General features: G+C 39.0%; 1 protein-coding gene, 1 long non-coding RNA gene and 1 pseudogene across 3 annotated transcripts in view; all 3 read right to left on the bottom strand.

The window, feature by feature from the left end:
- LOC149194294 (pentatricopeptide repeat-containing protein At2g13600 pseudogene) overlaps positions 1-24,448 on the bottom strand; it is a 126,750-nt pseudogene that overhangs the window by 89,459 nt on the left and 12,843 nt on the right. The window lies entirely within an intron of this gene.
- LOC149194296 (ABC transporter B family member 1-like) lies at positions 2,809-4,030 on the bottom strand. The gene is made up of 2 exons (XM_089407450.1): positions 3,722-4,030; positions 2,809-2,988 (listed from the first exon to the last, which is right to left on the bottom strand). Exons 1-2 carry the CDS (start codon positions 3,835-3,837, stop codon positions 2,904-2,906), a joined length of 201 nt encoding a protein of 66 aa, XP_089263576.1. The 5' UTR covers positions 3,838-4,030; the 3' UTR covers positions 2,809-2,903.
- Positions 9,321-9,885, bottom strand: LOC149194295 (uncharacterized). Its single transcript, XR_016255059.1, has 3 exons — positions 9,774-9,885; positions 9,568-9,667; positions 9,321-9,388 (listed from the first exon to the last, which is right to left on the bottom strand). It is a non-coding gene; the product is annotated as an uncharacterized LOC149194295 (long non-coding RNA).

Below are 24,448 nucleotides of genomic sequence, written 5' to 3'. Positions count from 1 at the left end.
CACCAATACAAAACAAGTAAAAACTAAAGTCAAATGATGAGGAGCAATAAACCTTCCTTTTTGTAATTAAAGACCCTTTTGACATGATAGGCATTAACCTCCTTACAAGATCCGCATTACAATCAGGCTATTTCATAAAGCAAATGCAACAAGAATTTAGCAATAACACAAAATGCTTTCTTTTCTTTACATATTCAGCACATATTCATCGAGGCTCATGCATAAGACATTGATACCCTATTTCAACATGCATAAAGAAGGATTTGAGGCACACCTCCAAAAGTATGGTAATAAACATGATTCACATTGAAAAGAATTGAGTTAAGCCTTGGATGTGGTAAGTTGTTACTCATTTTTACTAATGCAAATTAGTTTGATTTTGCTCCATGATTTCTCTTGAGTGGACATTTGCCAAAATTTTATGGTTCCTCTTCTTCATATTTTTCACTTTCCTCTACTTCACATACTTTGGGATGATGTCAGTTGTTATTACTCCAGGTTACCACATTGCTTCAATCATTTCATCGACCTGTTATTCCTCTTGGAATCTCTTCTATGGGTTCATTGTGTTCTTTGGTGGAAAATTCTTGTACTCCTCTTGGAATCTCTTCTATGGGTTCATTGTGTTCTTCGGTGGAAAATTCTTGTATGGTGGAAATGGTTTTATTGGTTCAACTCCATTTGTTAGACACTTTATGGTCTAATTGTAGCACAATTGGGTGATGTGGATTCTAAGATAAATACAATAGAAGGAAAATACAAAAATACTATATTTTGGGAGAAGCTACTTCTTGAGAGTTGTATTTTACATGGTGTGCATTCATATTTTATTTTCTGTGATGTTTCCTTTTCCATTGAAACATTCAACTTTCAGATTTAAGCATCAAAGAAGGGGGTGCTACTACATACGAAGTCCTGATATATAAAATTTACGCTGTTAAGAATGGATTTCATTGAACTTGATAACATTTCTGCAACTCCAGAAATCAGTCTTTTCAATCTGTTAAATATGTTATAAAGATTAATGTATATCATGCCAATATTACGAGGGATTTTGCCATCTGTAGCCTCAAAGACTTCCAATTTTCTCTATAACGAAGATCTTGTTGCCTCTTTAACAAAAACTTCTCTTCTTCCTCCTCCTCCTCCTATTTTTGATGTGCTTCATAGCTTGCAATTTTCCTGTCAAATCATACACCGATAACACCAACAACTTACAATACCCACTCATAAAAAATTTAAATTAAAAAATCTGAATATATCAAATATTTTGTACTCTCAACATTGAAGTGTCGGCAACCTAAACTAGTCATTCTACTGATAATGAATAGGGATACAATCCCAGCAACACTTGTTTCTACCATGTAGTATCCAAAATTCTAGATTAAACTATATGCAACGAATAATATGACCCCATAGTCAAAATATGCATAGTGGCATCCAAAGCTCAAAGAAGATTAATGTGAATTATGATCAACCTCGGTACTATGATAACTGAGCCATACAAATGTCCAACTCCATTGAATCCAGATTAACAAGAGCCATCAAATCAGACTAATGTCAATTGTAATCTACCTTGGTACTATGATAACTAAGCCATACAAATGTCCAATTCCATTGAATCCAGATTAACAAGAGACATCAAGAAATAAATGGAATAATATTATAATCTTGTTGGCCATCTGATGTAGATCTGAAATTCCAACCAAATCAAAAGGCAGTGCCATTCATACAAAATGTAACCATATGATTCCTTCAAAGAAAATAACATAGACCCTGGACAAACATAAGAGCTTTATTCTGGCAGGTGGAGGGATATCATCTACCCAGACAAAGAAGGTCTAGTAACCAGTCCAACAGGCTGCAGTCTGGAAGCAAGTTGAAGCACTTGCAATGATGATGGGACGGTTAAAATTTGGTAGCCTTGACCCTCAATACAGTTGACCAAAGAGTTTCAGGCTGTGGGTTGTGTTGATGCTGCAACATTGGTGGATAAATGTCAGATGGAAGTCCTAGGTGACTCTCTCTCCGAAAAGCTACTTTTGATATCTCTCCGAAAAATTTGCCAAAATATGCCACCTTTGTTGCAGCAATGTCCATCACCTGATACTTCTCGTCTAACTCTTTGGCTTTGCTTAAAGTATCTTTTCCTAGGGTATAACCTTTTAAAAGCATTGTTGTAACCACTTTTACTGCCTGGTCAGCAAAATGGAACAAAAAATCTCAGTTGCTTATCAAGGACTTCAAACTGTCCAATAACAACAATGTTAATATCCTCAGAATATCATAGGCTAATTGAGAAAATCATTTTTCAGTCTAAGAAGTATGACTTTCTAAATTTTGATGTAATATCTAAATTTTACTTTTCTCCATTGGTAAGGTAGCACTCAATGCATATATTGAATCTTCAGAAGACGATAAAAGAAGAAAATCATGTGCTCTTCTATCTCAATTGCAGAATGCCATGTCATTCTGAATGTGACTATATTCAGAATGCCATGTCAATCTGGATTTTTTCATGGAAACCGTTTTGTTCACCTTCAAGCATTGTCTGTTGGACCCACTTGGTCAGATTCTTGCCAACGATTTCCCAAAAGGAATGCTGCACCGTATTGAAAACGAGGGCACCGAATGATATCCCTATCAGAACAAAGCATTATTTCTTGATTTCATTTTTTATGTACAACAGATTAGGGTTGTAATAGATGCTCAACACGACACTCAAGATGTAAGCGAAGAGTGCACTTATGGAACCGCAGACCATGGACCCTACGGATCCTAGTAGAGCATAGGCCCATTCTGGGGCATTCATCTTGACTAGTCTCTAGAATGACCCTGCCTGCTCTATGAAGGGTACCTTCTCTGTTTTATGTGCTGAGTTGACATTGACAGATGTGTTGAAATCAGAAGTTGAGAAGTCTGAAATCCATAAGAAAAGAATTTCTTCCAATTATGGGTGAGCTCACAGAATTCCTTGCGCTGGAGGGCCTGGAAATGGGTAAACAAACAAAAAATCAAAACGAGAATACAAATCTATGTTCATTCTATTTCCCCTTTCTTCTCGGGATCATTCAAACTGATAAATACTGAGAATTTATGGAAGGTACAAAACAAGTTTCCTTTATATCTTGGTGATGAATGAGTGGGTCATTCAGAATGTGACAAAATGTAAAAGTCCATAAACTTCTACAGAGCAACATCTAAAGTACCAATAAACACTAGAAGGGTTAATGGGAGAAGCAAAACAACTACAATTTAAGAAAAAATATTTATCTCTGGACCGAACAAAACCATTATAATTTGAGGAAAAAAAATGAAGGATTGTATGAGAAGGCATCCAAACAGTTTGGTGGAAAATCTTTCACTGTAATAAAACCAGAAAAACTTGGCAGCTGCTAAATAATTTTCCAAAGAAAACCCTGAGGATCTATAAACAAACAAAACAATTATAATTTCACAAACTGCTAATCTAAGGATGAAGAAAACAAGTATAATTTTATGAAGAAGAAGCTGAGGATAACCATTATAATTACAGTTTTACAGAGAAGGCCCCAAGGATTTATGGGACTGCAAAAAAAATTACAATTTTATAAAGAAGGCGAGAGGATTTATGGGAGAAACAAAGCAATTCCAATTCTATAGACTTTCAGTCAGAAAACTATTGCAGAGGTTGACCACAATGTGCCATTATTGAATTAACATAGTGGGATAAAACCTTTACCTGGCACTATTCTTTCTTGCATTGTTACCAAGCTCATGGGTAGTTTCTTGGAGTCTGATCAATGTTGAATAAGCCTCGTCAACCCCTTTTGAGATAAGGTCATCGTGAGTCCCCATCTCCAAAATGCTCCCCTACTGAACAACTGCCACCAGATTAGCCTTCCTAATGGTTGAGAGACGATGTGCCACAACTACTGTTGTTCTTCCTATCATGAACCTGTTAAAGGCTTCCTAAACAAGTTTTTCTGATTCAGAGTCCAGAGCACTGGTTGCTTCATCCAAAAGTAGTATGGCCAGGTTCTTCAACATCGTTATGGCTATTGCAATGCGTTGCTTTTGTCCGCCTGATAGTTGACCACCTCTTTCACCAACCTGGAGTTGCAGGCCCAACTTAGTACAAATCATAACCATGGCTACTATCAACTCTGACATATACAAAATGAACAGTGAGATGGGAGAAAAGTGCTATAAACCATAGATATATAGTTCAACTCCCGGGGATTTGGTTTAGAAAGGGAAGGGAAGGAGACTTGATAGTGGGAGAAGGAATTCCAGGATGACAAGGTAAACATATCAGATTGTTGTTATTCACACACACAAGTCATAAAGAGCGACTGGAAGACTGAGCAAGGAAACAAGCATAATCACCAAACAACTAATCAACCATCTCTGCAACAAACAATCAACTGACAACTAATCAATCATCTCTACAACAAAGAATTTTTAGTTATTACAGCTAGTAGCACATACTTGAGTGTCATATCCTTCGGGGAGGTTTGTGATAAAAAAGTGTGCATTTGCAACTCTCGCTGCTTCCTCCATTTCCACCTGGGTTTCATCCGCTCTTCCCAATAGCATGTTTTCCTTAATGCTTGTTGCAAACAATGCCAGTTCCTGACTCACAAGCCGTATCTGCTGTCTAAGCCATTTCAACTGTAGATTTTTGATGTTAAACCCATCAAGTAGCACTTGACCTTCATTCACAGAAATTAAAAATAGTACTTTTGAGAAGCAATTCATTAAAGTAAAAACCGGAGTTCAAGGTATGAAAATGCCATATAAAATCATGTATTGGATACCTTCAATGGGGTCATAGAAGCACTCGACTAGAGCAACTACAGTACTCTTTCCCGACCCACTTCGACCAACCATAGCTACAGTTTTTCCTGCGGGAATGTTTAATGAGAAACGGCTGAGAACGGGTATCTCTGGTCTAGAGGGATATGCAAAACTCACTTGTGTCGCTTCAGACCTCAGGGCGAGCGTCTCTTCACTGATCAGAACGTTCTTCACTGATGATCTAATGGCTGGAGGGAAACCCTTACAACATAATAAATGAATTGTAAAAATTTGCAAACTTTCAGCAATTGTAAAATTTTACAGCTCAAGGAAGAACCATTCAAATTTTTACAAAATAGAAGCAGCCAGAAAGAAAAAGATTCCTGAAATACAACAGAAGAAGTAGCTAGTTGAATTTAATAGAAATTTCACGCAAATTTTGAAAAAAATGAGTGCATGAACGAAAGCTTCAAATATCATAAAAATAACGAAAAACGGTCAGTAATATCGATGTCATCGGCCTAAAATCTTTAGGATTAAGATTTTTTTATATTTTTCCAAAAGTGAAAAAATAGCTGATATACAGGAACAACAAATACATAGCTTCGCTGGAAGAAACGATTGACTGCTCAAGATCAGCTAATTTGTAATTAGTCATAAAAGAAGAAAAAAACAACATTAAAGATCGCACGAAATACCGTCTCAGTCCCTCGCACATGCCGAGGTTTCTGCCAGTCGACCGATCAATCATTGCCGCAATTTCAAATGTAAAAGGCAGGCGGTAAGTTTTTTTTATATTTTTCCAAAAGTGAAAAAATAACCGATTAACAAGAACGACAAATACATAGCTTCGCTGGAAGAAAAGATTGACTGATCAAGATCAGCTAATTTGTAATTAGTCATAAAAGAAGAAAAAAAACAGCATTAAAGATCACACGAAATACCGTCTCAGTCCCTCGCGCATGCCGAGGTTTCTGCCAGTCGAACCATCAATCATTGCCGCAATTTCAACTGTAAAAGGCAGTCGGAGCTTTCAACAGCGAGCTATAAAACACCAAAAGTATGAATGAATTCCGTCCACGACTCTTTAAAAATGTGAACCTGAGAAACAAGAAACTTGTACACTTGACACAGGATATGCAAAACTAACCTGTGTCGCTTCAGACCTCAGGGCGAGCTACTCTTCACTGACCAGAACGTTTTTCACCGATGATCTAATGGCTGGAGATGATTTAATCATCTAACAATCCATTTAACGGCCCACGTTGAGACACGGTGGCATGGAGGGGAGTTCGTCTCAGAGGGAACGCCTTACGGCGTAATTAAAATTATTTTCAAAAAGTTGTATTTTTGAATTGGGTTTAAGAAAGTTATTTCTGAAATGCGTTCTTGGTTGTTTTAAGTGGCGAGGAAGTTTATTTTTGGGTGATGAATGCTTAATTCCTAATATATGAATTGGAAAAACCCATTATTTACTAAAATAAAATATACAGAAAAACTTTCTTTGAATAGAAAGCCAAACAGAGAAGTTAATTTTTCTTAATTTTTCCTACTCATCGATAAGACCTTGAACCTTATAAATTGATTTTTACTTCTAATCAATAGTCCATCATTTCAACCCAATAAATTCATGCTGTGTGAGATGGCATTCGCACTTAACACTGGAATTTATTGCGTCGTTTTGCAACTTTAACTATGTAACACCTTTTCATAATGGCCTAGGGGAGGAGGATATATTTTTTTTTTTAATGTTGGGTGAGGCTTTTATGGTACCAATTTCCAAACTACCAGTTACTTCCCCTTGGCGACTTGGCCATATTTTTATGAAATACCTGCATGTTTTTATGGTACCAAACTACCAGGCCATATTTTTATGAAATGCCTGCATATACGTTCATGCACATTAAAAAATAGTTATACAAGGCTGCGCGTGATTAAAGTTGTTCAGTGGTCAAAACAAGCAATTTTATCATATGTATTACATATAGGATTTGTGTTCAGCATATCTTATCAGAATCTAGATTTTATAATTACTCTTTGGTACATCACTGCATGCACATTAAAAAAGTAGTTATACAAGGCTGCACGTGATTAAAGTTGTTCAGCCGTCAAAACAATCAATTTTATCATATGTTTACATATGGGATTTTTGTTCAGCATATCGGAATCTAGATTTTATAATTACTCTTTGGTACATCACTGCGTTTATATTCCAAGGGGAATATTTATATTAATTTTTATCACTAGATTTAATTGAGTAAAGTGAAATTCTTAATTCAGATCTATTCCAAATTTCCATAGGGCATCTTAAACTCACAAAAATGTTTTGGTACATCACTGCCTTTACATTCCAAGGGAATATTTATATTAATTTTTATCACTAGATTTAATTGAGCAAAGTGAAATATTTATATCAATTTTTATCACTAGATTTAATTGAGCAAAGTGAAACTCTTTCTATTCCAAATTTCCATACGGCATCTTAAACTCACAAAAATATTTTGTTTTCTTGTATTTTATAGGGTGGTTAACGCCTGGGATTGCAAGATATGATATGGAGTCAAAAAAATAATGAAATCTGCAGGAATATATTGAAATAAATAGGATTCATATGGTTATCAGGCACATCAATATCATAAAAATAAACCAGGCACGGAAGGAAGGAAGCGTTCTAGGTCTCTCATTTAGTCAACATTAACGGAAAACTGAAACACTATTAATCTCTTCTTAGCGGAAAGTTGAAACAGCTATTAAACTCTGTCATGTTCACATGAGTCCGGACTCCGGAGTACCGTCACTTCAGTATGCATTGTATATATATAATAATAATAAAAAACTGGTTAATTTTCAATACGCCCGTCCATATGACATTTTCAAAAATTATTGGCCAGTCAGCGATGACGTGTAGATTTAGAAACTAATAATATTTAACGTGTAAAAAGGCAAAAAAACAGGTATACGGGCGTCAAATTTAACCCCTGGTTGTGTGTAATAATCTAGCATTTGATGTCAATGTCAACTTAAGGATCGATTAGGCTGCCAACCCGGAAGGAATGAAAACAGTAGATGGTTTCGGCGTAAAATATTGGACACGCTGTAATCTAGAAACTCTCGATATAGGAATATGCATAAACAATTATATCTGGGCTGTCAGCATGACAGAAAAACTGACACGTAAAGGAGTTTTGAAGTGAGCAAATAGTTGAAGGCTCTTGCTTCTGATTTAACTTATTCTTGAATCTACCTTGCAAAGTTGTTGGAAAAACGGTAATTAGCCTCACAAATTTCTTAAAAGCAGGCATACTGACATTAAAGGAGCTCAGAGACTCAGTTAAAATCAAGTACACAAGCCTAGGTAAACAATAGCTTTATGCAGATAATATCCGTACAGAAGAACAACACTTCCATATAAATGAAATTTTTTAGTATTACTTAAAGTACATATATTCCCTAAGTAAAGTTGCGGGAAAGCAAAATGGAGATGACAAAGAAACAAAAAGCAAGCCGGCAATGAAAATATCAGATCAGTAACAGCTGTCCTGTGATCGATTTATAACGAATGGATAGAAATACAAAATATATAATTGGTCATTAGACAAATTTGCATTCAAGAAAGAGATCAATTTCGAGTAATGGGTTCGTAATCATTATGATCTCGGCGGGGTTAAATGACTTTTAACAATGTACTGGAAAGTAAAATCTTTGCAAAGGAGAGTTTAAACTAAGAAAAATTATAGTTGGAAACTTTACGTAATACGATTTCTTTAAAAATGAATGGTGAAGATGTCCATCATTGCCTCAAGGGCTAAGGTAAAAAGCTGATAGAAGTAAGCATACCTCAAGGGTACGTAGCCTACGGCCCATTCTTTCTTATAATATGCCACAGAGATATTGATATATGCTATTTAACAATGTATTTCCACAGAGAAACAATATTTGTAGATAGAAGTAAGTCCCAAGATGCAGATTATGAACCTTGCTTCGAATGCACATGCAGTTTATTGGCTATGCAAGGATCGACGACCATATCTAAAACTCAATCCAAGTACGCAAGCCTGTGTAAACAATTGCTTTACGCAGAAAGTATTGATACAAATAAAGAATAGAACTGTGATATTAATGGAAAAAATGGCCTTGTTTAAAGTGAATATAATACTGAATGAAAGTTACAGGAAATAACTATTAATATGTCTTAAACCTCAATTTGCATGTGCAACTAGTGTTAAGTTCCAGCTTGATTTAATCACGCTGGTCCAGCTACATGTACATTCGGACTTTCTCATTAACCAGAACCTGCTGCACATTGAGTTTCATCGAATTCTGAGAACTTGCTATTTTTAGCAGTTCTCTTAGTTGTCCTACATTCTAAGAGCCACAGTTATGGGGCGTGCATGTTAGAGTTCCTTAAGAGTTCATAATCCCAATGAGCTTCATTCTAGCGACATGCAAGGTGTATGACAATCAAGATCACGATCAAGATCAGCTAATTTGTAATTAGTCATAAAAGATGAAAAAAACAGCATTAAAGATCGCACGAAATACCGTCTCAGTCCCTCGCGCATGCCGAGGTTTCTGCCAGTCGAACGATCAATCATTGCCGCAATTTCAACTGTAAAAGGCAGTCGGTAAGATTTTTTTATATTTTTCCAAAAGTGAAAAAATAGCCGTCTAACAGGAACAACAAATACATAGCTTCGCTGGAAGAAACGATTGACTGATCAAGATCAGCTAATTCGTAATTAGTCATAAAAGAAGAAAAAAAACAGCATTAAAGATCGCAGGAAATACCGTCTCAGTCCCTCGCGCATGCCGAGGTTTCTGCCAGTCGAACGATCAATCATTGCCGCAATTTCAACTGTAAAAGGCAGTCGGAGCTTTCAACAGCGAGCTATAAAACACCAAAAGTATGAATGAATTCCGTCCACGACTCTTTAAAAATGTGAACCTGAGAAACAGGAAACTTATACACTTGACGCAGGATATGCAAAACTAACCTGTGTCGCTTCAGACCTCAGGGCGAGCGACTCTTCACTGACCAGAACGTTTTTCACCGATGATCTAATGGCTGGAGATGATTTAATCGTCTAACAATCCATTTAACGGCCCAGGTTGAGACAGGGTGGCATGGAGGGGAGTTCGTCTCAGAGGGAACGCCTTACGGCGTAAAAAGGCTCCACAAATTGTTATCAAGTCAAGAAGAATCACACTACACCTAATTGCCCTAGATTCTTCAACAGTAAGTTGTTGCAGGAAGTCTGGATAACCCAAAGGAAAATGAGGTATGTATGCTTACAGTCTATATTGAAGAGTCAAATCATATGGTTGCAGGTAACATGGATCAATGCTCTATCTTGAGAGCATAACCATAGGAAGGATCTCCTCCTTCAAATGAATGTAAAAATGCACGGGTCACACATTCACTAGACAAAATCAACATAATATGTCCTCATATGTAATATGAGGTGGTTGACTAAAATTGAGGAACTCTGGTTGGCAGTTCCTAGGAATGAAATGTGGGAAGAAGGAAGGAAGAAATCATGGGATATGCAACCATGGAAAAGGGAAATCAACATCCTATGACCAAGAAGATTTGACTAGGATATCTCCATGAAAGATATGAAGACTCTGATAGAGTCTGAAAAAGAAAGAGACCCTTGACAATATATATCTTTGGGAGATGTGTCGATATGCATACAGGATGCTGATACAAACTAGAAGATGTCATGATGAAAGACCATTACAAAGGTAATTTTGATTTAAATGTTCGTTTCTTATTTTTGAACAAATATCTGGACGGGCTTATGCAGGTCTGCCAAGGGAAGATCTATGGATGTCTTCCACCACTGATGCCCATGTAGTATGATGAAAGATCCTTAAGGAAATAAGGCATGAAGAAGGCGGCATGGCATGAAGGAAGGCCAGATATGGACTGATGGATCACTTTCCGACGATGACATGACTAACTCATGGATGAAAGTGATGGATGGTCTGTGCCCTATGAAGAAGTCCCAAACATGAAGGCTCCCGAATAACGAAAAGAAATTCACGACATCGTGAGGAGGAGTTCTTCAAGAAACTGGTTGTCCCATCATCTCCACCCAAGGAGTTGTTGTAGGTCCCTAATTAAGAGGGAGACTGGAAACAAGTTTCTTACTTGGTAGAAACTTGGAAGCAAAATTCCTAAGCCAAGAGGGAGCTTAGGTACATTCCTTCCGTAGAAATGAGTACATTCCTTTATTGGAATAGAAATGCCCTCCCTAATTAAGAGGGAGAGATAGACACATCATTCTTGTTTTCACTTGGGAAGACAGAATAGAGGATTGGGTAAACATCTTTCATTTGCTACTCTTTGAGGATGAGTTAGGGCATCCAAGAGAAGAGTAGTCGTAGAGGACTGATATTCTTTAAGGATTGGGAATCAAAGATAAGATTAGTCCTGGTGGAACACACCTTGAGAACCCGGGTGGGATATGTTCTGAGAGAGACAATGAGGAGGGTGTCTATACATCATTGGCCTCGCCAACATTGTGCACTATCAAAGCGACCCTTTTCCAAAATATTTCTACATTAACTTTCTTTTTCACATCTTTGTCATCTTGTTTACGAGACCATTGACGTTCATTCCATTCATCACTGGAAAACACCCTTTGCAAGTTTCTATGTTGGGAAAGCATAGACTGCAATGTCAAAAAATGAGCTGCAAATCTAGTGATGGTAGGCCTAATAATATCCCTGCCCCCTGTCTGTTTCCTCATTAGGCTCAAAATCCATGAGTGATTGTAGATATATTTTGTTATGATTTTGGCATGCTCTACAGTGTTTTTGACCCAATCTATTTTGCCAATATCCTCAAGCATGAGGTCTATGCAATGTGCAACACATGGGGTCCAAAAGATGGTTTTGTGTTTTTCCTCTAACATTTTACCAGCAAGAACATAGTTAGAGGCATTATCTGTGATGATTTGAACAACATTAGCCACCCCCACCTCTTCAACAACCTCATCCAAAAGCTGAAACAACAAGTGTGCATATTTCACCCTATCAGATGCATCAACTGGTGTTAGAAACATGGTTCCTTGTGGGCAAAAGATAAGAAAGTTTATGATGGTACGGTTCCTTTGATCAGTCCATCCATCTGACATGATGGTACATCCTGTTTTTTCCCATGAGCTTTTGAAATCTTTCAAATATTCATCAATGGAGGAAACTTCTTTTTGCAAAAGAGATCCCCTTAACTCATGCATAGTAGGGCCTTTGAAGCCCTTTCCAACAGCAAATATGGCATCAAACATAGGTTCATAATATGGTGAACGAGAAGCATTGAAGGGGATATCAGCGTCATACCACCATCTAGCTATGTAATCACAAGCAGTCTCTCTCAATTCTTTCTTCCAATGGTCATCTAAAGTGGGTTGCATTTGACCTCTATTAGCTTGAGGACCATGTGCACTATCAAAGGGAGAGGAGGGTGTGAAATAACTTTTGATATCACCCTTCTTTTTCATTTTACCCTTACCCTTTTCTTGAATAGACTCCAAAGAGGGAGGAACATAGCGAAAGGGGTTGGATGCATCAGTGCAAGGGATAGATGAAGAGCCCTCATAATCAAAATTGGGGTTGACAGCCATCATTTGTTTTATACTATTGAAAAGTGTAACTAGGTTCATTCTTCATAATGACATGTAATTATGACTTTTGTAAGTGATGTAATAAAATTATTTTTGTGAGCCTTGCTTCATGGGTTTCATAAGTAAGTGATTTAATTTTTGGATGGCTCCCATTGAGAGCCTTAGGATTTATCATTAAGGTCAAAGAATTAATGTCATGTATGAAGTACTCTTCTTGAGCGTATATAAAATGTATGAGTCAATCTAGTGTCTAGAAAGCCCTCCAAAAGACAAGCACAATCCTCTTGACTTGATGTTGGCCTGCAATATGAAGAAATAACCTATGTCAGCTCACCCAAGTGTCACACCCATTCGAATGGTCATGTCGGCTTGAGTACATGGACGAACTACTATATATACCCAACTAGGCTCTTCGCATTAGGACACAAAAATTTGGATCTGTCTCTGAGATTTTCGCATAACAATTACAGTCAGAAGTTCGGTGATTTCAGATGGGTAACAAAAGACAGAAGTTCGGATTCTCTGAAGTTTCGGTGATGAACAACAATGAGAACTTCACATATCTCTCTGTGGTCTCAGATGGGTAGCAGCAGAATGAAGCTCAGATGTCTCTCTCTCTGAGATTTCGGATAGATGGAACAGAAGTAATTTGGATACCTCCATTCAAGTGGTCTAGTGTAGTGACACTCTTTCGGTGTTGAGGAGAGTCCATTGTCCAAAACATAAGAAGGTTGTGTTTTGAATCAAGTTTTGTTTAGAAACCTCGATGATATCACAGGAAGAAGGATCCAATGCTAAGCTCGCTCAAGTCACAGTCTCAATGATGCTGCAGTTCGAACATGCTTACAGTACAGTGATATTACAGTGATGAATTTTGGATTGCTATCTCAGTGAAGGTCTCTAGTGATGTAGCCTCAACAGTGGAAGAAGAATCTCTAATAGGTCAAAGGTCTTGGTCTTGGTATTCGTCAATTGGAATCTCTATACGAAAAATTTGTGCGGGTTTTCCTCTCAATGAGTGAGAGGTTTTGGCCCTAGCTTATAGCCTACATGTTGTGTCTCTTGTCTATTTATGTTCTTGCATTGGTTACTGTTTGATGAAAAAGAACACTAAGAATCTAACGTAAAGAAAATCCTAACCTAATCATGTAAAAAGCAGCCGCCAAAGAAGAGAAATCATCTAATACTAATGCCCTAGATTTCTCAACATATACTTCTCTTCCTCCCAATCTCAGCCTCTATTTCTTTTTGCTAGCTTTTTCTTGCTCAAACTTCTCAAATTTATCTAGCAACTCCTTCCTAATCTCCCCAATTTGTGTTGATGGTGCTTCACATGGAGTAATTTGGCCTCTAACACCAACCAAGTGTTGTTTCAGCCTATGAATGCCCCCTCCACCCCCCTTAATTTTTCTATGACAAAATTTGCAATGCATTTGATTATCAATCATTTCAGCATATGCCCAAGCAACATCTTTCATTCTAGGAGCCATTTTTTGATATTTGGACTTGGAAATGAAAGAAAAATCTGAAAATGAAAACAAAAAAACAATGCTTCAATGTTCATTTCTTTTACAAAAAATACTCTTTTCAATTTCCAGATTTGCACAAAAAAAACAAGCAAAAACAGATTTTAGAAGTGAAAAAAAAAAATCTCTAGGCACAAACCGCCTCCTCAATGTTGCTTCCAATCGCTGCCCAAGAAGCTCCTCACTGCTACTCCAATGATTGTCCAAGACTCCTCACTGCTGCTCCAAAAACAAACTCCACAACTCTTCACAAACTCCTCACAAATTCTCACACAAATGCAATGAGATAGTTGTGAGGAAATGTGAGGGGGTTGGGTAGCTTTTATAGGCTTGGGAGAGGTAAATGGCCTTAAAGATAACCTAAAACCAAATTAGAATTAAGTTTGGGGTCCGTTTTTCCCTCCAAAGATAGTGTTGGGCGTCTTTGGGCGTCGTTGGTCGGTTCGGCTAGTTTAACTCGAGCTCAGCCGAGCCAGCCAGTTTGTTACCGAACCCACTGAGTCGATGACCGGCTCAGCGGATTTTTCTGCCAAGCCAAACCGACCAAGGGTATGGCTCGATTAGCTCAGTCGTTTTTTAAAACACAGGTCTGCAGTTGAAAGAAGTGCAAAAAGGTCATTAAAGAAGCCTTATAACCAGCGAGGAGTAGGAAAGGAGAAGCGAGGTCTTTTGGCATTAGTTTGGGACTATTTCTTGGGCAAACAACTTCACACGAGTGTCAGAAACTAGGGTTTCTGCAATGGGTACATCTGTTGTAATAAAGGACAAGAATAAGGATCTCCAAATTTGTCCTATTGTTGGCCGAGTTTATCTAGAGAAGCTTCCAAGTATAACGAAGGAAGGAATTACCTCCAAACTTGTCTCTACTCCTCACACATGTGGTATTACAACAGTATGGAGTGCAGATATGTGGAAAAGAGACCGAAGTTTCAGGGTAGCCGAGAAGTGCAGAAGAAGGAGAAGTTTGACTTGCGTTGACCTGTGCAAGGAAGAGAAGCAACAAAGAGAAAGAACTTGTGTCTTGGTCTTGGAATGTCAAATAGGTTAAGGATCTTGGTCTTGGTATTCGCCAATTGGAATCTCTTTAAGAAGAAGAATTTGTTTGGGTTTTCCTCTCAAGAGTGAGAGGTTTTGGCCCTGGCTAATAGCCTTTATTCTGTGTCTCTTGTCTCTTTATGATTTATGCTTGGTAATTGTTTGATGAAGAATAACATTATAATACATAAGTAAAAGAAGATCCTAATCAAGAAGTAAAAAGCATTCACAAGCAATTATCTAAAGAAGAGAAATCACCTAACATTGATGCCCTTGATTTCTCAACAAAATCCTGGTGGACAAGGTTCTTCCAGAAGCACCTTCCTCGCTAAGAGGGAGTCTTGAAAATAGTGGCGAGAAAGGTCCTTCTTTGACTTGTGCCTTAGACAAAGAGACCAAGAAGCAGTTTTAATTAGCATGCATGAGTTCCTAAAAGTTAGGAGAAATTCCTAACAATCAAGGGGAATTCCTATAAGTTAGGACAGTTCATGAAGCAATTCGACTAAAGCACTGGAGTGGGACGCTCAGTTGTTGTCTCCTAGTGCGAGTTAGTTTTGGAAATTGACATGCATGACTCTCAAGTTCTAAATTGAGGCAATACGAGTTACATGAGTCAGTTAGACTCAATTAACTCAATCAATCACCAGCTTGATTTCCAAAAATAATAACTTGCCAGATTTAGCCTATTCGAAAAGCTTATAAGGAGGACCAAGGCACAAAATTATTCAATTGTTTTGTGAGTACATGTTGGTGAGACAAGGCAATAGAGAGCACGAGTTTATGCAAGAGGTTGTGGTGGGAAAGGCATATTGATAGAGGCGAATTCCTTGAGAAATGCACTAGAATTTAGGAGTAATTCCTAAATAATAAGAGCCTCTATTGCGCTAGGATTTAGGAGAAATCAGCGCAAGGAAATAGGAGCTCAACCAGGCAAGGAAAGGAAGAAGCAGGATCAGCATTCTTGCAAGGTGTTTCAAGCTAAGGACTAGCAGGGAGAATAAGTTGTTTTCTCTATTGAAACAGGAGTGTTGTAAGAGATCCATTGCTCTAAATTTCTATCAATAAAGTTCTCAAACAAGCAGAGGGTTTTCCCAGTTGGGTTCCCTAGAAAAAATTGTGTTTTTTATATTGTGTGACAGTTTATTTCTGTTCCTATTCCACTGCAAATTGAGTAGATAAAATTTTGTGTCTTGGGTTACAAGTTAGTTTCATATTTGTTCATTCAAGCAGATAAGATTTTTTGTGGATTTTCTACATTCTTCCATTCAACTAGGTCAAACTTGAGAGAGTCCAACCACTTATATTGTAGCACATGATTAGTTGTAAGTGGAAAATTCCACTAGATATCATTCAGGTTCACTTTGATGTTAGTTTCTAATTTCCAAATCTGATTTTAATTCCTAGTAATCTTTATAACCTGGAGAATATTTATGCAATCACTGAATATAAATACAGTGGAATTTAAAACTCATAAAATTTAGACAGAAGAAGCAAAATATGGGAAATATTTTTCTGATTGTTGGAGAAGGAAGGAGAGAGCTATGTGCTTGCTGCCAAGGAGAGTTTGAGCGTTCCATAGCTATTATCGCCACAAACAACGAAGATTTCATTGATCTAAGCTTCAAGAACAGTGAGACAATTTCATTTCTTCCATTAACAGGTATGTTCAAATAAACCACTATTTTAATGATTTTTTGTTAGTTTTAGGATTGTTCTTGCTTGCCTATTTGCCTACAATCATTTTGCTTGATTTTTTTTTCCATTTGAAAAGATTTTCATGCCCATGAGCAAATGCAAGGGTTTTAAGTTTTTAAGTTTTCAAGTTTTCTCCATATTTGGTGAGCAAACTCCATTTTTTTTGAGTTCATAGCTGCAGAGGCTATTTATTAATTTTATATATTAGGGGTTCATCTCTATAAAATTTCTTCACCTTAGAAATTAGTTTCTTATTGTGCAATGTGAAGTTGTGAACAGTGAGGTAGGTTTACCGTTTGCCTATTTCTAAAAGTAAATTCTATGTATGAATTTATGAAATTTCAAATGAATTTATGAATTTTCAATTTTCAATTCACATTGCAAATTGCAAATAATGTAACAAAAAAATTGTTTTGTAAAATGATGTGGTTATTAGTATTACTTATTAAGTCACTAATTCCAATTTTTTTTTGGTGCCCTAGGTTTGAGTTAGCCCACTACAAAATACAAATATGCCAAAAGCCTTGGACCCATTTTGGGAGTATGGGAACCCTGATGGTGGGACAAATCGTTCATATCTTACATGCAAATTGTGTGGGACTAGGATGACAGGTGGGGTTACACGATTGAAATACCATCTTGTTGGACTTAGTGGACATGATATTGGGATTTGTACAGTTTCTAGTCCGGAGCTTATACAAAAAGCTCTTGAGGCAATCGGTGAAAAAGATTGAAAGAAGGAAGAGGCAAAAAGAAACAAAGCTGAACGTGTAGGTAGATCTTTCGGGATATCTTCTCCTGATTTTGATGTTGAGGGTAGTGGGAGGGGCTCCACAACTGGCACATCATCACTTGCTACTGCTAGTGCAACTGCAAGGTCATCATTTCTTGTTCAACGAACAGGACCTGGAGCACAACCTGGCATAAAATCGCTTGTTAAAAAAAAGGATAAGCAAGAAGCAGATAGAGTCATGGGGAGGTGTATTTTTTGGAGCGACTTACCTCTCAGCATCACCAAAACCAATCCATTTGGCCAGCCAATGTGTGATGCTATTGTTGTTGTGGGCCCAGGGTACAAAAGTGCCACATATGAGGAGTTGCGGGGGCCAATTCTTCAAGCAGAAAAGCAGGACATCAACTATAGATTGGCGGAGTTGAAAAAAACATGGGAAGTTACTAGATGCACAGTGATGTCTGATGGTTGGACAGATAGGAAGGGTAGGACCCTTCTAAATTTCTTGGTACATTGTCCTAAAGGTACCATGTTTATTAAATCGTTGGATGCATCAGAACATATCAAAGATGCAGCAATGATATGTGAGTTGTTAGATGGGTTCATTCAAGAGATTGGTGTGCAGAATGTGGTGCAAGTCATAACAGACAATGCAGCTAATTATGTGTCTGTCGGCAAGATGCTTATGGAGAGGCATCCCACATTGTTCTGGACTCCGTGTGCAGCACATTGTCTCGATTTGTTGCTTGAGGATATGGGGAAACTCTCCTTCATCAAGGAGGCGGTTGATATGGCTAGGAGCATCCCCAAGTTTATTTATAACCATGCTTTTGTTCTTAGCCTCATGAGGAGGTTCACTAGAAACAAAGAGTTGCGGTGTCCTGCCATCACACGTTTTGCCACAACCTTTATTACTCTTCAGTCTTTGCTTCGATGTCAGTTCGAGTTGAAGCAAATGTTTGTGTCTGATAATTGGCATAATTGTAGATACAACAGGAGACAAGACGGGAAAGCCATTGCAAAAATGGTGTACTCTGAGACATTTTGGCGTGGAGTAGAAGAAGCATGCGCAGTTAGTGAACCTATAGTAAAGGTTCTTAGATTGGTGGATGGGGAGAAGCCTGCAATGGCTTATTTGTATAAGGGCATGGATAGGGCCAAGGAGGCCATTCGTTCTTATTATGCAAACAAGGCCCAAGGGTTCTGTTGGCCTTGATAAGCAGATGATGTTATGGGATGTGATTGATAGTCGGTGGACAGGGATGCTTCATCGACCCATTCATGCAGTAGCACTCTTCCTCAACCCCGCAATTTCATATAAATGCGGCTTTGATTTTGATGGCGAGGTGATGGAAGGGCTCCATTCCTGTATTCAGAGGATGGTACCTGATCCTGAGCTTTGTAGCAAAATCAATCGCGAGATACAGTGTTATCGGGATTCTGTTGGCCTATTTGGCTTTAATGATGCTATTAGGGAAAGGACCCTCTTCATGCCACGTAAGTGACAAGTCATCACTCATTAGAAATTAGAATTTTCAATTTATAATTTCCTTACTTATAATTCTATTTTTTTTAAGTTCAATTATGTAACTTTTATTTGAATGTTTAATTATGTTTTAAGTTTTTGAATTTTTTATTTCATTATTTTGTTGTAGATATTTGGTGGCAAAGCTATGGTGCAAGGGCACCAAATTTGCAAAAATTGGCCATACGAATCTTGAGTCAAACATGTAGCTCTTCAGGGTGTAAGCGCAATTGGAGTGTATTTGAGAAAATACACGCAAAAAAGCACAACAGGTATAACTTTGAGCTCCAGCCTTTAGTTGAGCAATTACACTTATTGTAATTTTTAATTTTTAATTTATGACCTTCAAGTGTCAACAGTCAAGACTCATTACTTTTTTTGACACTCTTACAGGTTGGAGTTCGCACGCCTCAACGATTTGGTGTATGTGCATTACAAGATCCGACTTCGAGTGAGGCAAATAGAATCACCAATGGACCCAGATGCCATTTCCTTAGACAATATTTGATCCGGATTTAAACAGGAACGCAATAAAATACAGAGATAACCATAAAGACAAATATGCAGCGAAAATAATACTTCATTTCATTACTGTAAAATACTGAAATATGCTCACAAATAGAAATGGAAATAACCCAGCTAGGGCGATGGTAGCTTATCTCTGAGAAGAGATGTGTCGGCTACATGCCTCTGAACTGTTCTCAAAACTGTGTTACAATGAGGCTCGAGGGCCTATTTATTGTTGAGAAACAATGGAAAACCCTTCACATTCCAAAACCTAACCCTAGAAGATGAAACGCCAAATTGTGAGCCCCGTTTTTGGGTAAGTTGGTACATCAACTTCCCGGGGTCGCGAATTGGTCGTACTATCGCTGTTTGACGCACATGATAGCCCGTTGGAAAGATCTATCCGAGGACTACGACGGAAAAGACGATTTTTAGTCAAAAAAATCGTTGGCGGTGGATTTCCCAAAAAACGTCGTTTAGGGCCTCAAAACGGATCCGAGAGTTTAGGACCCGAAAAACTGCTAAAAATAGTAAACTGTGCTATAAAAAACTGAAAGAGACAGTTGTGGGGGTCCAAATGGGATAGGTGGGTGGCCACCAACATCCACCTGGATCATTCCTCCCCCCTTAGGAAGCAATGGTCCCCATTGCGTTGAGTTCCTCCCTGAGATGAGGAAGCTTCTACTGAGTTGGGTCTCTGGTGAGCTGTTCTGCAATCTCTGATGTGTCCAGAAATGGTGGGGAGCATGGTCGGCGACGGTCCACATTGAACACTCGGTGCAAGCGAAGGAATGGAGGAATGTTGTGCTTCAAAGCATTGTTTCCCATAGCCTTGTTACTAGTGTAAGGACCATGTCGAAGTGGTCTGAGTTTCTGATGGGTTCTGGTAAGGCGCTCCCTCTGCAAATGTAACCAAACTTTGTCGCCCACCTGAAACTTGTGTGGTACCCCTCTGGGTAAGGAGAAGTTGTTCCTATGTTCTGTCACGACTGTATCCCTCTGTTGTTGCTGCTGTGTGGAGGAACCCTTCGCGGGGGTCATGGATGTAGCAACGATCTTCCCCTTACTTTGGGAGCAAACCAGACAGAAAATAAATTTCCTAGTCTGTGAGATGAGCTTGCTGCCTTTCTTAGCAGTGATCAAAGAGGTGGCGGTAGGTGGGGCTACCTCCGGTATCCTGTATAATGAATTATCCAAAGAAATGATGACAGCGTGAGGCCTTGACTCATACACAGCATGTCGCCTCCACAAGTATGGCTGGCCTAATAGTACATCACAAACATCCAGAGGTGTAACATCACACAATACCTCGTCTGTGAAGGCCTTGATGCTGTAGGGAAGGCGGCACTGCTGGCGAACTTTGAGATCTCGTCCTTCGTGAAGCCAACCGATACTGTACAGCTGTGGGTGTGGTGTAGTTGGTAGGCCCAACCGCTTCACGAACTCTGCTGAAATGAGGTTCTTTTCGCTGCCACTGTCGACAATGAATTGTAGCGGCGAACCCTTCACCCACATTTGTGAGTGGAAAAGACGTTCCCCCTCCTCTGGATCTTCGGGCTCATTTTTCTGGATCTTGGCGGTGGCAACAGTGGCGCTGGGCTCCGCATCAATGATTTGCTTCCCTTTGCCATTCCCCTTGTCAGGTTCTAGCTCAGGGTCGGAACATGCATCTGATTCGGAAGCCTTCAACTCAGCCACCAGCGACTGCTTGGTCCGACACTCACTTGTGTTATGAGTGGGACTCTTGTGGAACTCACACCACTTTCCTATGTCCTTCTTCGGCTTCGTGGTGTTGTTCATTTCTTGCGGCTTCGGCGGGTTGTCTTGGGTCACCCCGCCTTGGCTTTGTCCTTTGGGCTTTGGATTTGCAGATCCAAAGTCTCGCTTCTTCTGTTTGAACTTTTGCTCGATTTTGACAGCATATCGGTATGTTGTGCCGAGTGAGGAGATGTTCAAGAACTCCATCTCTTCCTGGATGTATCTATGTAGGCAGTCGCGGTATTTGAGTACCAGATGCAGCTCAGAATCTTTGATACCCAATTGTGTGCGAAGGGTATGAAAAATGTTTGTGAACTCCGGCACATCTTGGTCTCGTCCCTACCGTAGTGTGGTCCATTTGATGTATTTGTCCTCATAGCTTTTGACAGGGTAGTACTGCTCCTTGATGGCATCCCGGAAGTCATTCCAAGTGGGTGCGGCTGAAAACAGTGAACCTGTACTTTCATCCTTCTGTTCGCAGTAGGTTTCCCACCAGTCCTTGACGTGGGGGGCTGCTTTGAGAAGAGCGAAAACAATCTTTTCCCGACTTGAAAATTCATGAACAAAAAAATACCCATCTAGCAGATTTAACCATTTATCTACGGCATCTGCGTCTATTTGACCCTCGAAGATGGGGATTTCAAAATTAACTTGTACCTTAAACGGTGTGGCATTTCCAGAGTAGCTGTTGGAAGCCGATGCGTCGCCTCTAAGTAGCCGCTGAAGGATTTGGGCAAAGTTGTCCATCATCGCGTTCCTTTGTCGCTCGAGGGCTTCTTCGAGCAAGATTTTGATAGGATCTCCTACCCCCTCGTTTTTCTTCTCATCTGCCATGGGAGGTCGTCGAGATTTGCGAGGCCGGCCTTGCAAAGGTTCGACCAATTCCAGACCTAACTCCTTATATCCCGACCTCGTTGGGGACATGCACAGAAAAACAGAGAAAAAGCAGACCGCTCTGATACCACTGATCTGGATTTAAACAGGAACGCAATAAAATACAGAGATAACCATAAAGACAAATATGCAGCGGAAATAATACTTCATTTCATTACTGTAAAATACTGAAATATGCTTACAAATAGAAATGGAAATAACCCAGCTAGGGCGATGATAGCTTATCTCTGAGAAGAGATGTGTCGGCTACATGCCTCTGAACTGTTCTCAAAACTTTGTTACAATGAGGCTCGAGGGCCTATTTAATGTTGAGAAACAATGGAAAACCCTTCACATTCCAAAACCTAACCCTAGAAGATGAAACGCCAAATTGTGGGCCCCGTTTTTGGGTAAGTTGGTACATCAACTTCCCGGGGTCGCGAATTGGTGTTACTATCTCCGTTTGACACGAATGATAGCCCGTTGGAAAGATCTATCCGAGGACTACGACGGAAAAGACGATTTTTAGTCAGAAAAATCACTGGCGGTGGATTTCCCAAAAAACGTCGATTAGGGCCTCAAAACGGCTCTGGAAGTTTAGGGACCCGAAAAACTACTAAAAATAGTAAACTGTGCTATAAAAAACTGAAAGAGACAGTTGTGGGGGTCAAAATGGGATAGGTGGGTGGCCACCAACATCCACCTGGATCAATATTGATGTATTGTCTCCGTGGAGGGTGGAGTCTGAGGAGCCCATCTTGGAGGAGTCACCTTCAGGGTTAGAGCCAGTGGCAGATGATCCATTAGAACAGGGGCAGCAAGAGGAGGACTTGGAGTCGAAGGAGCAGCAGCACTCAGAGGAGGAGCAGGAGGCGGAGGAGGAGGACACTGCGGGAGCATCAGCATCAACACCATCTGCTATAGATATAGGAGAGCATAGCCCCATACCTAGCACTCATTATTTGACATTAGGTGCAGAGGCAGGGTCAGGGCCTTTTACTACTAGGAGCAGGACTGGCAAACAACCCATCATGTTTTCCCGTAAAAGGGGGGGAGGGCAGTGATTTCAGATAGATAGCTGCTAGTTTTATTTGTTATGCTACATATAACTCATGATGATGAGATACTTTTATATATGTGATGTTATTTTGTATTGGTTCTCCACATTTGAGTCCTTGAATGGACAATTATCAGGGATCAGCAGGATTTGGTATCGCCTTTGATGTATCATTTCTATTTGACATCATATATATCAGTGTTTTCTTCATATTTATGTGCCAATGTGTTTATTTCATGTTGTTATTGCTTTTATATGTTTAAAAATCTGAATAAAAATTTAAAATATATATATATATATATTATGCATTTTTTATGCTTGCCGATATTTTCGTCGATATTGCCGATAAGATATTTTCTAGACCCTCGCCGATATTTTCCCGATACCGATATTATCAACACTGGTTTTTCCTAAGTTAGGCTAAATCATAAAAACAACTTTCTTGACAAATTAAGCAAGTTTTCTAAGGAGGCTTTGAACGATTCCTGCGTGCTTAACACCTAGCCAATGCGAAAATACCTATTTTCTACTACAGTCATCAACATTCGATGGACATCCATGCATCTTGAAACTATTTTTTGAGGGATCTCCTTCCTTGATAAAGTATGATCTCTTAGTGACTCAACTACAGGATGACAATGATACCATTTATTAGCACGTTGTTCCTATAAAGAAATTTCTTCCACTTCTACAGGCCTCCCCTAGGGATGACAACGATGTTTGTTCTCTCAGGCATCTTTGCTCCTCTCCAATATGTTGATATTTCTATCAATGCTGAGTCACCTCCTGCCCCCCAAGAAGACACTAAACAAGACAATGACTCATAAAATAGGACATTTATAGACAATACATACATGTCACTTGGATTAACCCTTCTAAGGACCTCGATCCTATGATGGTTTTCTATTTTAAGCATCTCATGTAGTTGAGGAATGGCCTTATTATTAGACCTCGGTACACTCAAAATCACTAGATTGATAACATGGAGATTTCTTTAGCCTGACAACTAGTTAAAACAGATCATCACATCCCAAGATCATAAAGGATTTGCTAGGATTGTCACCTACAAGACATTGTATTGGAAAAACACTTAATCATACATTGCCCTATTTGCTATAATATTAGAGGGAGGTTCCATTGTCTCTACAAGAAGTCAAGAGGATCCCTCAACACTTTCTTCCAATACCCGAACCAGAGATGTCTAGCTCTTCTCTTGAGAGAAGTGTTGGGCTTCAGAAGATATTCTACAAGTTCCACCGAAGACAAACCCTTTTAGGCTAATCAAGTCTTTCTTTTCCCTCAATCCCAACCATCAATTACTGTATGCAATAT

Source organism: Pinus tabuliformis, chromosome 2_2 (genome assembly GCF_031772625.1).
Source record: "Pinus tabuliformis cultivar Carrire ecotype Pingquan chromosome 2_2, CPIR1, whole genome shotgun sequence".
Taxonomy (NCBI): domain Eukaryota; kingdom Viridiplantae; phylum Streptophyta; class Pinopsida; order Pinales; family Pinaceae; genus Pinus; species Pinus tabuliformis.
This window is presented reverse-complemented; position numbering and strand designations above follow the sequence as displayed.